Source organism: Crocodylus porosus, unplaced genomic scaffold (genome assembly GCF_001723895.1).
Source record: "Crocodylus porosus isolate Cpor-Errol unplaced genomic scaffold, CroPor_comp1, whole genome shotgun sequence".
Lineage (NCBI taxonomy): Eukaryota > Metazoa > Chordata > Crocodylia > Crocodylidae > Crocodylus > Crocodylus porosus.
Genome location: NW_017728918.1, coordinates 12158209 through 12173012, shown reverse-complemented (window position 1 = coordinate 12173012; position 14804 = coordinate 12158209). Strand labels below are relative to the sequence as shown.

General features: G+C 45.5%; 1 protein-coding gene and 1 long non-coding RNA gene across 2 annotated transcripts in view; one reads left to right on the top strand and one right to left on the bottom strand.

Annotated features, from left to right (window-relative positions):
* Positions 1-1745: 1745 nt before the first annotated feature.
* LOC109311597 lies at positions 1746-4993 on the bottom strand. Its single transcript, XR_002101539.1, has 2 exons — positions 3822-4993; positions 1746-1965 (listed from the first exon to the last, which is right to left on the bottom strand). It is a non-coding gene; the product is annotated as an uncharacterized LOC109311597 (long non-coding RNA).
* Positions 4994-5400: 407 nt separating this feature from the next.
* UBXN2A (UBX domain protein 2A) overlaps positions 5401-14804 on the top strand; it is a 29859-nt gene continuing 20455 nt past the window's right edge. The window contains exons 1-2 of the mRNA XM_019537332.1: positions 5401-5414; positions 9125-9178. Of these exons, the coding sequence (XP_019392877.1) occupies positions 9138-9178 (41 nt within the window). The 5' untranslated portion in view covers positions 5401-5414; positions 9125-9137. The remainder of the gene's footprint in view (positions 5415-9124; positions 9179-14804) is intronic.

The window sequence follows — 14804 nt, the reverse complement described above, 5'->3', positions numbered from 1 at the left end:
ACGTACTTCACATCAGTTATTGTGGCTCAGGAAATCCCTCTACATTTGTTTTTAACTAAAATGCATTGTTCTAAATTGCTTCCATGGTGGGCGGCAGCTACAGCTTTCCATCCTCTTGCTTCTACTGTGATCAGGACTATTAGTATCAAAGCAATGCAGGAAGCACCAATGCCACTGCAGTGTCATCCTGCCACATGTTGTGTAGACCACTGAGGCAAGAAATCTCCATGACCCTTGAGAGCTTGCAACATAAAGAGACCAGCAAGGGTAGGAAAACTAACACGTGTTACCATTCAGAGATGGGTAACAAAGGCCCAGAGGTATTAAGTGACTTCTAGGGTCACAGAGTCTGACAGGAAAAGAAAGAGTGCACCCAAGCCAAGGAGATCTGGGTGCAATATTAACTAAAATGGTAACCCCTCTCAGGATGAGTTCATGGACTGTTTCACACACAATATTACCCTATGGTTTCTTAATTGTAATTTAATTTTAAATTACATTTTCATGGTTAAGAATTTGCACAATCACTAGTATGCTACTACCATAGATACGTGTTTTATGCTGCCATACTATATATATGTAATAATAGCTCAGACTGTTTTGAGTCTCTCACTGTTTCTTCCGTTGTATACTGCTTGAAAATGTTCACAGGAATTACTTCTTATGTTGTCAGTTTGCATGTAAGCTACATCTGTGCCTGTTGCTGTTACTGCATGGAGTTAACACCCTATCCATTGCTGCTGAGTCACCAAACATGTGCTATATAACCAGCGATTTACCTTTCCATTGTACAGCAAACTTTCCGAAACCATTTATGTCTCAACCTGTTTCTCCATACGTGGCAAACTACAAAATACACGGGAAAGAATCTCAACTCTGCATGTTGTGGCTTTCCATTGTTTACATTTCAGAAACCATATTCTCACGTTCAGAGGTGACACAAAAGGCTGAGAACATTGCTAAAGGCCTCTGATCTTAAATCTATGTCAATATTATATTTGAACATGCCTATCTTTAGACATTTCTCCCACCAGCAACAAAATAGTCGCACATACAGTTTCCACAAAAGTCTCCTCTCCATCTGTCTGAGTTGCTCTAACACACACCAGTTCCCAATATGGCTTGCCTCTCCATATGAGTTGGCTCTTGGCCTCAGTTTGTTTCCAATATCTCTATCCCAACCTCTCTCACTCATCATTTCCTGCATTTAGCCAAGATATAATCTGACCTTTTAATGTAAGGAGTACCTCCCAGCATTGCAGTCAATTTGAGATCACTCTGAATTTTACACTTCGGTGTTCAGCAACTCTCAAGATCAGAACGTTAGACTTCAAGTTCTTCAAGGCACAGGGATCAAATCTCACTGATTTTGTAAAATGTCATTCATTTAAGGGTGCTCAATAAAAAATCCACAAACTACCCAGCCCTAAAACTTTTTAATTACTGAGTTCAGGGAACAGGACAACTTCAGATGATTCACCCCATGAAGAATGATCTTCCCCTAGAAATAGATCATGGAACAAGTGACAAGAACAGGTGGGCCCACTTTTCCAGGACTTCTGAATGTAAAATAACCAGAGATTATGTTCCCGCAGATTTTTGCTACAATCTAATTTCCTTTGAGTTTTGTCGCAGCAATCTGCATGTGCAAACCTCTCTCAAAAGACTTTCAGCTTAATCACCAATTAAGATAAAGCAATGTGTCTGATGTGTTGTCATTTAATTTTATTACACTTATGCAATATCTTTTTCATGGGTTATTTTTGTTTAGTCTGAAAACATCTCACATAATTAATGTTCTGCTCCATTTCGATACACTAGTCTGCACTGGTTATTGTTGATGATGTCTTTCCTTGATGACAGCTCAAACACTGCTTTACATTGTCAACCTCAAGGCTCACTGCTCCATCATCAAATATACTCAGGGGTGGTTGTCATCTTCTACACCACCAAGTCAGATCCTTCCTGACAAAAAAACACAAGATAGTTGCGTTCATCTTATGAATACCTTGTTATAGGCATCTTGGGGCTTTTTTTCTTAACTGAACTCACAGCGGGCTGTTTGTCTTCTTTGGTCTCCTCCATCTTGTGCACCAGTTCTTACTGGAGTATTAGTGGTACAGGTTGTACAAAGTCAAGAGAGGGGCAAGGGTTTCTTTGGGCGATATTTTTTGTTGGACCAATGGTATAGTTGGGATAGAGTTAGAGAAGCTTTCAAATACAAGACATTTTTTGGGTCTGACCAGAACAATCCAAGCACAACACAGTAAAAAACAGTTGCATGAGAAAAGTTTCCAGGTACAGGAAACACAGAAGAAAAGCAGATTTCTAGGAGATGAAGAAGAAGCAGAAGAAAAGAAGAAAAGAAGCAGATTTCTGGGAGATGAAGGTCTACCAAAAATAGAGGAGGGTCATTCTCACCTCCCCTGTGTGGAAAGACTTCAGGAATCAGGTAAATTATAATGTGCCATATAATTAAGTCCTCAGTTCTTAGTGTCCAGCCAGCACACAAACTTTTTGTTCCTAGGTTCACATTTTAAAGGCATCAGATAGATTTTCCTTGAGTACAAAGACAGTGAGGTCAGAGACAGAGTAGTTGTTCTGTGAGGAATGTACTCCTAATGGTGTGTGTGGCTCTGTCCTTTATATTTTTTTCTGTGAGAGTTAATTCTGGTGCATAGTTGTTTCATTTCACATGCACAGTTGCCATGAGGATATTTAGTACACTGGAGCAGGTATATAACATTTTGGGAAAGGCACGTGGTGGATTCTGCTGGTTTTGTCATGGGGAGTGTTGTTTGTAATTGCAGTGGAGAGGTGTTGACAGGTTATGCATTTCTTGCAAAGACAAGGTTGTGTCCCACTTGATGCCTGTTGGGCCACGGGGAGTTTTCTTTTGATGAGCTGGGCACGGCTGGAGGGTAGTTTGGAAGCCAGGAGTAGAGGAACTGGGAATATTTTTCTTAAGGTCTGATCTTTGCCAAGAATAGGCTGTCGTTTCTTGACGATGCTTCCACTTGGCTCCAGCATTGGGTGATAGGTGACCAGCAGGGATGTGTGGTCACAGGGGAGCTTCTTTTTGTATTGTAGGAGGTTGGACACTAAGTATGTCTTGCAGTTGAAAACTTGTCTAACTCTATCCTGACGATACAGTTGGTCTCATAAAAGATAACACCCTAAGACATCCTTGCCTCTCATATAATTTCTGGACCGTCATGGCTACAACATCACCCTTAACTTCCAAAGCCAAGAGAGTATTTTGGTGATGTCTTGACTATGATCACACTTTAACTATACAAACTTCCGTTACAATATTTTTCTTGTTTTTTTAACATACTGGTATTTTTGGAGTTAACCACTATACTGCTACCACATGTCCAGCCACTGATGCCAAGTTTGGATCTGGTGTGTGAGCTGTCCCATAGTCCAGATCCAGCCCAGGGGGCTGTTCAAGTTTGACACCCCTGCTTTAATAGAATCAAACATGGTAGTTAAACTTTCAGTTGTCTAGCCTTTCATCCAAGGATCTCAACATGGATTTAAAATGTCAAGCAAATAACATGAATACCACAGAACAGAATCTCACAATCTTTTGATGAAAGGCACACTTTCTAATTGGCACCCACAAAAATGGCAATGTTTCCCCAAAACCCAGTAAGAATTCAGAAGAAGATAGCTGTAATTTAATCTCATATTGCTAACCCCATTAGTCTTACAAATTGTCCTCCATGACATTTAGTACATTTGTGGTGCATCACAATAAAACGAAGAGAAAATTACAAAGATCAAACTAAGGATGTGAGTTTACTCCTCTTACTCACCTTGAGGAGTAGTCACTGTGAATCAGGCAATTTTAAGAATAAAATACCAATCCACAGGAGTAAGAATAGACAGAATCAGGCCCTAAATGAACAGAATACATTCAGCCTAGCACAGTACCTTTGCTTTTTTAAATCACTCTACTAATTCACAATGAGTCTTCTATTAATTAATGTGAATTAGCAAGTTTTGACTTTCTAATTTAGTTCATTTTAAGTGTTTTACACTACACTGATGATTTAAAAAGCTTGTTAAAACAGGCATGCAGGTGTGAGCTGCAAATCATACCAAAATTGCTGCTCTCGTTCAGCTCGGCATGTGCTTTTAGTCCTTGGCCTGCTCAGCTATTGTGTTTGTTTTGGGTAGTTTCTAACGCTAGCTGAGTTGGATTTCTTCAAGGAGCAAGATACAATGTTCAAATCACAGCGTGGCATAAAGAAAGAAGGCTCCTTCCTCTAAATGCTTTGTGGATCCCTGAAAATCCCACTCCATTTTCTCATTTTTGTTGCATACCCTCTGCAACCTTGAGTCACGGGTTTGTAACCATGATGTTGTTCTTTTGTACTCTGGACAAGGCCCAGAGAGGAGCCCTTCTGGAATATGTCAACACTAGTCCTTAATTGGTCTCTCAAGAATAATGAAAGGCATTCCAGTCTCCAAAGGGCTCAGCGTGCTGTTTTTACTGCTGTCGCAGCCCTTGCCGATACAGAGTCTGAAAGACAAAGACATGGATGCAGCTCCCTTAGCTGTGGAGAAACAATCCCACTGTGCTGTAGTGGAGGAGTTTCATACTGCATTTTGAGTAAGCCACCCCATCAATTATCCATGCCTGTACACTGTCTGGCAACATCCCCTTTTACCTACCCTAAATAATAATTTGATATTCATAGGTATTTGGGATGGAAAGGCATAAAACTAGCTGTGCTTTGCCCGATTGTTTTATGCTTAATGCTACAAAAAATATTAAACAAGGGGTCGCGCTCTAATACGATCCGTGTCTTTTTCCGTCTATCATTCGGCACCAGAGACCTGCGTTTAGAAAGAAACCCCTCGCATACACCCGAGGAACATTTGAAGGAGGAAGGCCGGAAAAAAAGAAAAAGGGAAGTCTGACACGGAGGGCGCAGGGCTAATGCGGAGCTGCGAGTCCGAGATGCGCAGCACCCCAACACAGTTGCCTCGGCGTCTGTAGCAACGCGCTCCTGCTCGCGGGGTGACTGCTCGGCAGAGGCGGAGCAGCCTGGGGGGCTCTGCTGCGGGCCAAGGCACTCGCATCCCGGCCGAGCCGGCCCTCGGCGGAGCGTCCGCCGCCGCGCGGGGCCTGCCCTGGCGCCGCGCCCATGTGACCGGGGAGGCGGGCCTTGCGCCGCCGCCGCGACCCTGCGGGGAGCGGACACGACAACGAGGTCGCTGGCTTTTTCGGGTTTTGTTGAAAATATACGGAGCGCCGCACGTGAACGACGGGCCCTCGTCTGCGCCCCTCCTTCCGCGGGGGAGGAGCTGGCCCAGCCCGGAGCCCCGAGCGCGGACCGAGGGGCGGAGCACGTGGGGCCGGGCCGGGCCGCTTCATCCATCCCGGGCCAGCGCGCTGCCAGGTACGGGGCGCCGAGCCCGGCCCCCTCCTTCCCCTCCCCCTTCCCCCGGGCGGGCAGGCGGGCGGCGGTTGGGGAGGCGCGGGCCGGCCTGGGCTTCTCGCCTGCGCTGCCCCAAGGGGAGGGGTGTGTGTGACGTGTGTGTGTCTGTGTGTGTGTGTCATGGGTGTGCCTGTGTGTGTCTCTGCCTGTGTGTAATTGTGTGCGTCTGTCTGTGTGTAATTCTCTGCCTGTGCCTGTGCCTGTGCCTGACGTCTGTGTGACGTCTGCGTCTGTCTGTGTGCATCCCTGTGGCTGCCTGTGTGACGTGTGTGTATGCCTGTGTGTCTGTGCCTGTGTGTGACGTGATGTCTGTGTGACGTGTGTGTCTGTGTTCATCCCTGTGTGTGTGTCGTGTGTGTCTTTCTGTGTGTGACATCTGTGTGTGTCTATGCCTGTGTGCATCCCTGTGTCTGGCTGTGTGACATCTATGTGTGTGCGGTGGCTGTCTGTGTGTGACACACGTGACGTGTGGGTGACTGAACAGTAGCGAAGGGCTCCAGAGGGATCGTTCAGAAAGGAGGGTCCCAGCCGGATGTGCAGAGGCCGGGGTACGGCCACGTCACACGGCTGCTGGTGTGCTGGTTTTCGGCCTGGCACCTGAGCCACCAGAAGCAGGCGGGATCCGTTTGGGATTTGAAATGATGGTGAGGGTAAGCGGGTGCACCTTGGAGGAGGCATGCGGGGGCGGGAGGCCTGGTACGTGTTGCTCAAGAGTTGGTCAGAGCAGGTTTTTGCGGTGGCTTTTTGACCACCATGAAACCTGTCTCCGAGTGTTTGGTTTTGGTTGAGAGGGGGTTAGTGAATCTTAAAAAAACCCAAAGGGTTTTGTTTTGTTTTTTACTTCCTTTTTCACCATGCTGTGCCAATGGAAACAGGCTGTGGGGAGGTAGAAGGAATGCCTGGGCAGACCAAAAAAGGCCTTATGGGAAATTGAAAACATTTGCAGGCTTGGTTCTAGTTTTGGATGAATTGAACAACTTATTTATAAGCCTACAGAGCTCAGCAAGGCTAAAGTTGCTTTAGGTCAGGCAGGCACTTGTTTCCTTGCCTCTTGTTCCTCCCCATCTGCCTAGATTGTAGCCATTTGGATGAGACACCTCCCATCTGTTCCTGTAGTGTATTGATTGCTATTGCTATTAATATTTTTTAGATTTAAACTTTATCCAGAAAGGTTAAGAGTGGCAAAACCGAATCTAGGAAGTAGCACCTAGCACTTGGCAGTCCTGGTCCATGAGCAAGACTCCTAGACCCCATGATAATACATTATGTAGGAAATAATAGTTGCTGCTCCAAGGAGTTTATTCTCTGAAAAGTTTAATTCTCACAGTGATATTTGGCAGTGTTTATGCTTTTCTTTGTACAGGAAGAAGAATGGTATAACTGCCCCCTGGGCTCCAGGTAATATTACTAGCTTTTGAAGCAATGGAGTACACCTTAATATTGTTTCCACTTGCCTCCTAACTAATGAAAGTGCTGCTGTATAAGAATATATATGACAAGTGCTTGTGCTAAAGACGTTTCTTGGTCCTGAAAGTGCGTGTCCTCAGATCATATTGCAAGTTTGACATCTTGAGAAATAAATGGGAGTATAATGTATGCCAGGAAAGGTTAGAGCAAGGGAAAACGTGGGGTACGTGTTTACCTACATCCGTGTAATCATGTGTTTGTGCTGGTTATGCAAGAAAAATGAAATCCTGTCTAAGTGCACACTTGTTGCTTTTATAATCAGGAGTGATTGAAGCTCTAATTTAGAGATGCTCCCTAATTTAGAAGAATTGGGAATTGGGACATGGACCCTTAGTTATGTAGCAGCTGGTTAGGTAGAGATACTGAAGGCGCTCCAGAGACTTGCCTATTAGACACTAAAACTTTTTTGTTTAGTTCTCCTCATTCATGCTTGACTTAGCCTCATTGAGCGAGCCGTCACTTAAAGCTACATGTAGTGATCATCTCTCTTCTTGGAGACAGACTTCGAAGGGAAGCATTGGCATTCCAGTTCTTCTGCTACTCTCGAATAAGTACTTGCTGCCAGGTCTGAATCAAAGAATGTAAACCAAATCCATGACTCGAGGACAAAATATAACACGGAGGTGTAAAGTGTGTAGGCTCCTACACCAGCAAGATTGTATGCCACTAGATCTTTCTAATACTAGATTTGGACAGCTGACATGAGTGGTATGCTGCATAATCTGTATTTAATTTTACCCATAATATAACAGAAAAATTAAGCTTAAAATACTATGGTATTTGGATAAAGAAAAGTATCTTTAATAGCTGACTAGATTTGTATAGGACTTTTATATGTGCAAGGCCTGTTTGTTTTTGTAAACAATTTAAGCCTAAAGACTTGCTTCTGTCTTAGTCTGGTTTTATAACCACTCTGATGATGTCTTTGTGGGATGTTCGGCAGACGTTTTATCAGTAACAGCACTAATCAATGTGTGTGTACAAAGGGGGGTGATCCACAAAATAATTAACAGAAGATTAGAATTTTTGCATAGGGTAATAACCCAACAGATAAATGAGCTGGGTGCCAGATTTTAATATCCAGGAGATGCCTAAACTCTGTATAGTAAATCTACCTTGGGGATTTTTTTTTAATATAAACTATTTTAAAAGGCAGGTTTTGAATTCAAGTATATAAGTAAAGCTATGTGCATATCACATGATTATACGGTGCCTGCACAGTTGGAGAGGAACAAGAAATTTAAGTCTCACTGGTTTTTGTCTAGCTATTTTGGAAATGATTGGGTAGTTACCTATTTTGCTTGTTCTAATACCTATGCACAGCGAGGCAACTTGGAGACTGCTGCAAATTTCTGAGCAGCTTTGATAAAGGTGGTGCCTAGCACTTAGCAGGGTTTAGACCCTTAAATAAAGTGCCAAGTCGGAGTTCCTCTGCCCTTGTCAGGTCTTCAGTGCTTTCTATGTAGTTTTTGTGGCTTAAAATAATTCCCTGCAGAGCTCAGGAGAGAGCACAACAGGATCAGTATAGCACTTTTCAGCCCTATTGACTCAGCAGACTAATCCTGTAGTATGTTCAGCACTTGAAAATCCAGGATTTTTTTTCTCTACTCCTATTTGAACAAGAATCATGAGTTGCCATATCCAGTTTCAGGGACACTGCACCAGTTGGAGAGTGGAGGAACCTGGGGGGAGGACTTAGAAGGATGCTGCATCTTTGGATTATGCACTGTCAAAGTGAAGGTCGGGGCTGGCAATGAGCTATTACAAAGGATGCCTGCATTGGCATTGCAGTTCTACTACCATCTGATAAGTACTGCTGCCAGAGTGTGAAGCAAAGAATGTAAACCAAATCCATGAAAACGGCAGTGATAGATTTCTTTCCTGTGCTTTCAAAAGAATGATGAAGCTTTTGAATTCTTGGGGGGGAGTTGGAGGGGTGGGGTGTTTCAAAAAATCACAGTTGTCTTCCTTTTAATGTGTGAGGCTGAAAATGGTACACATTGTATGCGTCATCACATTAGAAGCCGCAGGAAAACAAAGAGCCATCTGGAGACTGGAGCAGTTTTTGTAGATTCCTGTTTAAGTGAACTGTCAACACAGAACAGCTCTTAAAGGATGCAGAAAATGTAAACAACTCGGCTTTAGAAGTGCCAAGTGGGTCAAGGGTTTTGCCTATTTCTTACAAATCTTCTTTTCATAATTAGGCAAAGCATCAGAATGAAAGAAGTAGACAATATCAAAACTTTAAAAGAAGAGTGGTAGGTGCTCAGGTTCTTTTTTCTCCTGCTCTTTTGATTGCTTGTGTGGTTCTGCCCTGCCTTTTGCCTTATTTTCTTTTTAAAAAGTCAACCCCCCCACCATTACTGATACTTATAAAGCTGGCAAAAAATGACCTTTTGTAAAAATCGCATTAATTTACAGGCTGCCATTATGCATGCTTCCTTTGGATCCTGCATCCCAGACTGAGAGCTGAAATGAAATGAATTGAAACCATACCAGGCATGTCTCTCTGCTTGTTTCTCATCTCCTCTTAAAGGATGCAGCTGCCTTTACTAACTGGTTGGCTAAAGCAAGTGTTTCTGCTCCTTTTATCTCATGTCCCGCATCTCTTGAGTTGTTCTGCTTGTCTGATAAACAGTGAAGGACTTTTACGATTGAAGAATAAAAGGAATCTGCACTGGAGATCTGTGTTTTTTCTATTCATCTGCTCCACATATGCTTGGTTTTGCAAAAGTGGCGAACTGGGTTTGTAGAATGTTTTTTTTTCTTCTTCCTATAATTGCAACCTTAAATTCCCAACGTAGAAGATTTCCAAGTGCCTGCACAAAGATTTCTGCTTACAAGTAAATTCATAGGCCTGTTTTTCTATTTTGATCTTTTGGAGACTGTTGTTATACATGAAGAGATCCTATTTATTTTGCCTATAAATCATTTAAACTTTCAAGGTAAAGCATAGTAAATGCCTAAATTCATACTTTAGATTCTCTTTGATTAGCCTCAAGAAAAATATTTGTTAGGTTGTGCTGAACATGGGAAAAGAGTTTGATTATAATATTTTTTTCCTTCTCTCTCAGTCACTATGTTCTTTTGTGATGTTTAAAGGCATTGATCTTATATCTGGTTGTGGGGTTTGCAGGAAGGGTTTGAGAGGATGTGTGGTGTGCACAGGAACCCCCACACGCACACCCCTGAGCCAGTCAGCACCTGCCCCACAACATCCCAGAGCCTGAGTGCCCTGCAGCGTCTCCTCATGACCACCAGCAGTATACAGCCACAGTGTGCCGCTATGCACCACCCGGCTGCGTGCAGTGGTAGCAGCAGGGACCAGCGCATGCAGCCGCGAACCTGCGCACCCTGCGGTGGCTCTGGGCTCGCCCATCAGGGCTGAGCAGCAGCAGCAGCTGGGCAGAAACTGCTGTTCGCCACAGGGAAAGCAGCCCCTTCCCCCACCCCTGCAACCACTGCCAGGCAGTTCTTGCTGCAGCCACCCAGAGCCCGTGCCACACTATTCTGTGGTGTGGCTCATTCACCACTTGTGAGCTGCCCTGTCGCTGCTGCTGCACTGGGCAGCCTATACGCAGCGTTGAAGGAGCCTTATCACAGCCCAGCATGGGGGCGGGGAGCACAGCAAAAACTGCCTGGCAGCGGCAAAGGAAAAGGGCCGCTTTCCCCGTGCTGAACAGCAGTTTCTTCCCAGCTGCTGCTTCTGCTCAGCCCCAGTGGGTGAACTGGGAGCCAGCGTGGGTCCCAGGCTCAGCAGTAGCAGTGTGGGACAAAGTACTGCTCAGCAGTGGGGGGGAAGCAGCCCCTCGCACTGCCAGCGCTTCCTGGTGCATCCACTTGGAGCCTGCGTGGGGCTGCCCTGTGTCTGCTCTGCCATCGCTGCCCCATGGGGTAGCCCAGAGATGGCAGTGATGTGGTGGAGATGTAGGGCAGCCCCTGAACCAGGAAGTGCCAGCAGTGGGAGGGGGGAGGGGCTGCTTTCCCTACCACACTGAGCAGCAGTTTGTCCTACGCTGCCACTGCGCAGCCCAGAGGGGTGGGCATGGCGTGTGCAAGGTCAGGGCTGCACATGCTGGTCCCTGCCTGTAGCACGGGGCTGGGTAAGGGGCACTGGGAGTGAGTGGGTATGCAGGAGATGGTGACAACTGAATGGGAGCGCAGGGCCTGTGCCAGTGTCCCAGGGCCAGCGCCAGTGGGGCCCAAAGCAGGGTAGCAGGAACGCAGCATCCCTACCAGCAGGGTCTCTATGGAGCCAGGCCAGCTCCCTGCTTTCCCTGCTGGTGCAGCTCAGCCCGGCTCCACAGAACCCTGCCAGCCCGCACCTTGCGCTCCTGCCACCCTGCTCTGGGTTCCTCTCTTGCCCCCCCCCAGACTTCCTGCTCTGGCACAGGGAGGCATAAACAGCCCCAGCATCCCAGGCCAGAAGCCTCTGCTAGACGGGGGCTTACAGGTGGGGGGCTGGGGCTGGGCTGGCTTTGCTGTTGCAGGATCCTGCTGTGGCTTCCCCTAGGTCCTACTGTCCCTGCTTCCTGTCATCTTTGACAGGCAGCCAGGGACAGATAAATATGTATTTTCTAATCTTTTTCCATGGGCTGGATAGAATGGCCTGGTGGGCCAGGAGCGGTTTGTGGGCCATATTTTGTCCACCCCGACCTAAACTAAGATGTAATCAGACCATCATGATATATTTGCTCACTCTGATCAATAAAAAGGTAACATAGTGAAGAGGTCCCTCTTCTATATGCTCTTTATACATAGCGTGGGTAGAAATTATCCTTGGTAGTAAGGTTTTTCTCTAGGCTTTTATTATACTTGGCTTGTCTTCAGAGCGTAGGAACATAAGAACTGCCATTTACTGGGTCAGTTTCTAGGATTTAATGAATTTCATAGATATTAGGGCTGGAAGGGACCTTGGGAAATCATTGAATCCAGCCCCCTGCCCCAAGGGCGGGAAGGCAGCTAGGTCAAAGGATCCCAACAACATAAGTGTCCAAACTCTTCTTAAAGGAGTCCAGAGTAGGTGCTTGCACCACTTCTGGATGGAGCCTATTCCAGGCCTTGGGGACTCAGACAGTAAAGAAGTTTTTCTTATGTCCAGCCTAAAATGTTCTTGGAGGAGTTTGTGACCATTGGTCCTTGTCATCCAATGGGGTGCTCTGGTGAACAGACGTTCCCCCAGATCAGGGGTGGGCAAAATGTGACTCATGGGCCAGATGTGGCCTGCCAAGCCATTCTATCCGGCCTACAGGGCCCCTAAAAATTTAGAAAATTACTATTTATCTGCCCCTGGCTGCCTGTCATGCAGCCCTTGATGGCTTGCCAAAACTCAGTAAGCAGCCCTTCGCCCAAAGTAATTACCCGTGCTGCCCCACATCCTGATGCACACCCCAGTCTACTTATAGGCTGCCACCAGATCTCCTGTGAGCCTGTGCTTTTCCAGACTGAACATTCCTACTGCCTAGAAACTCATGGGGAGGGCAGCAAGAAATAGGGGATACAATGTTTACCAGGGTGCCTGTTGGGGTGACTAGAAATAATGACCACAAACTGGAAGAGAGCAAATTCAGATTGGACATCAGGAAAAAATTCTTTACAGTGAGGGTTGCCAAAGTATGGAATAAGCTTCCAAGGGAGGTGGTGCTGTCCCCTTCCTTGGAGGTATTTAAAAGGAGATTGGACAGATACCTGTCTGGGGTCATTTGACCCCAGGACTCATTCCTCCCCAGGGTAGAGGATTGGACTCGATGATCTAATAGGTCCCTTCTGACCCTAACATCTATGAAACTATGATTCCCATGGCTCTCAGCCTCTCTTCATAAGGCTTATTCTCCTGCCCTCTGATCATGCATGTGGCGCTCCTCTAGACTTTCTCAAGCTTCTCCACATCCTTCCTGAATTTTGAAGCCCAGAATTGGATGCAGTACTCTAGCTGCGGCCTCACCAAGGTCGAGTACAGCAGGAGGATTACACCCTGAGATTTACTTGAGAAGCATCTATGGATGCAAGCCAGTGTTTGCTTTGCTTTACCAGCTGCGACATCGCAGTGGTGGCTCATGTTCATCTTGTGGTCAGTCATGATCCCCAAGTGTCTTTCAGCGATGGTGCTAGCAAGCATAGCACTGCCTAGCCTATAAACATGCTGCAGGCTTTTCCCCCCAAGGTGCAGTACCTTACATTTGTCAGTATTGAAAATCATCAGGTTTATATCTGCCCACTTGATATACTGTGCTTGGATTGATTGACCTGTCTTACACATGGCAGAGTGGATGTTGAAAGGGAGGGTAAAAAGGACATATCCAGAATCTTCTGGTGTAGGTTCAAGAATGTCAGGGTTTAAGAAGCTCTGATACAGAGCCCATATACCTATGGAAGCCTTTCCTCCATGAGAAGTCCAGTCTCCTTTTGTACTGGGTTAAGCTGCCAGCCTCCCCAACATTTTGTGGCTGTGCGTTCCACAAGTTAATTACTTGCGGTATGAAAAAGAACTTCCTTTTTGTTGTTTTAAAACCTACTAGGCAATAGTTTCATTTTATATCCTCTAGTTCTAGTATTGTGGGAGATAATAAATGGTGCAGAGAAAGTTAAGATGTGTTTATTGTTTTATAAACCTTTATCTTGTTCCTGCTCCCAGTTATCTTTTTTCCACTAAGATGACAAGTCCTAGCTTATTTAATCGTTCCTCATATGGAAGCCCCTCCATACTACTGGTCCTTGTTGCCCTTCTGTTGTACCTTTCATAGTTCTATAACCTTTTTCAGGTGGGGAGGGACCAAAGCTGAATGCAGTATTTGACGTGTGCATGTATAGTAGATTTATAAAGGGGCATAATGATACTTCCTCTTTCATTTGCAATTTCTTTCCTTATAATTTCTAACCTTTTCTTTGCCTTTTCAGCTGCTACTGAGCATTGAACTGATGTTTTTTGGCCAACTGTTCACATTGAATGGTCAACATTAAATATCACCTGTTGTTTTTTATTACCTGTTTGCTCAGTTTTTCAAGATCCTTGTGTAGCTCTTCACAGTTCACTTTGGTTTTTGAATAATGTTGTCAGTTACTCACCTTCATGCCCCTCCACCCCCCCCCAGTTTAAATTACTTATGAATATGATAAACTTCACTGATCCCAGCACAGATCCTGATCTAGTTGGGGATGGTCCTGCGTTGAGCAAAGAGTTGGACTAGATGATCTCCTTAGTGCCTTCCAACCTTAGTTTTAAGTTGTGCACCAATAGAGATTTTTTTGGCTAATACAAATGGCTGATTTTTAACAAGTCATGTCGGCCGATACCAATCCAATTGCCGATATGCAGCATGGAGAGCAGTGTCCAGCTGGTAAGTCTTGGGGGGGATAAGGTAAGGGCGGATGCAGGGGCTGTACCTCCATCCCATGTCCCACCTTGTCTGTGCAGTACCTACCCCTGTGCCAGCCCCACTCTCTTCCTCACCGTGGGGGCCTTGATCTGCATCCCCATGTCCCTTCCCTCCCCCACCTGCCTCCTCCCCCACAACAGACTTATCTGCCAGGCTGTATTGCAGCTGTGCACATGCACACGGCATTTATTGGTGACATCATCGACCACATCGGTCAGAAAAAGCTCATTGCCAGTAATTTCAATTTTCCTTTTATTGGTGCTGATACGATATTGGACTGAGGTATCAGTGCACCTCTACTAATTTTATATGATTCTGTCCCTGATGGAGGAAGCAGGGAGGATCCCCCTACAGTTTACATCTTTCCATTCTGATAACTGATCATTTATACCCACCCTGTTTTCTGTCCTTAAGCCAATTTCTGATCCACAAGTGGATCTTCCTTCTAAAGGAGTGATTGTCAATCAAGTTATTGGTAGATCCTTTTAAGGATGCTATGCAAATTAGC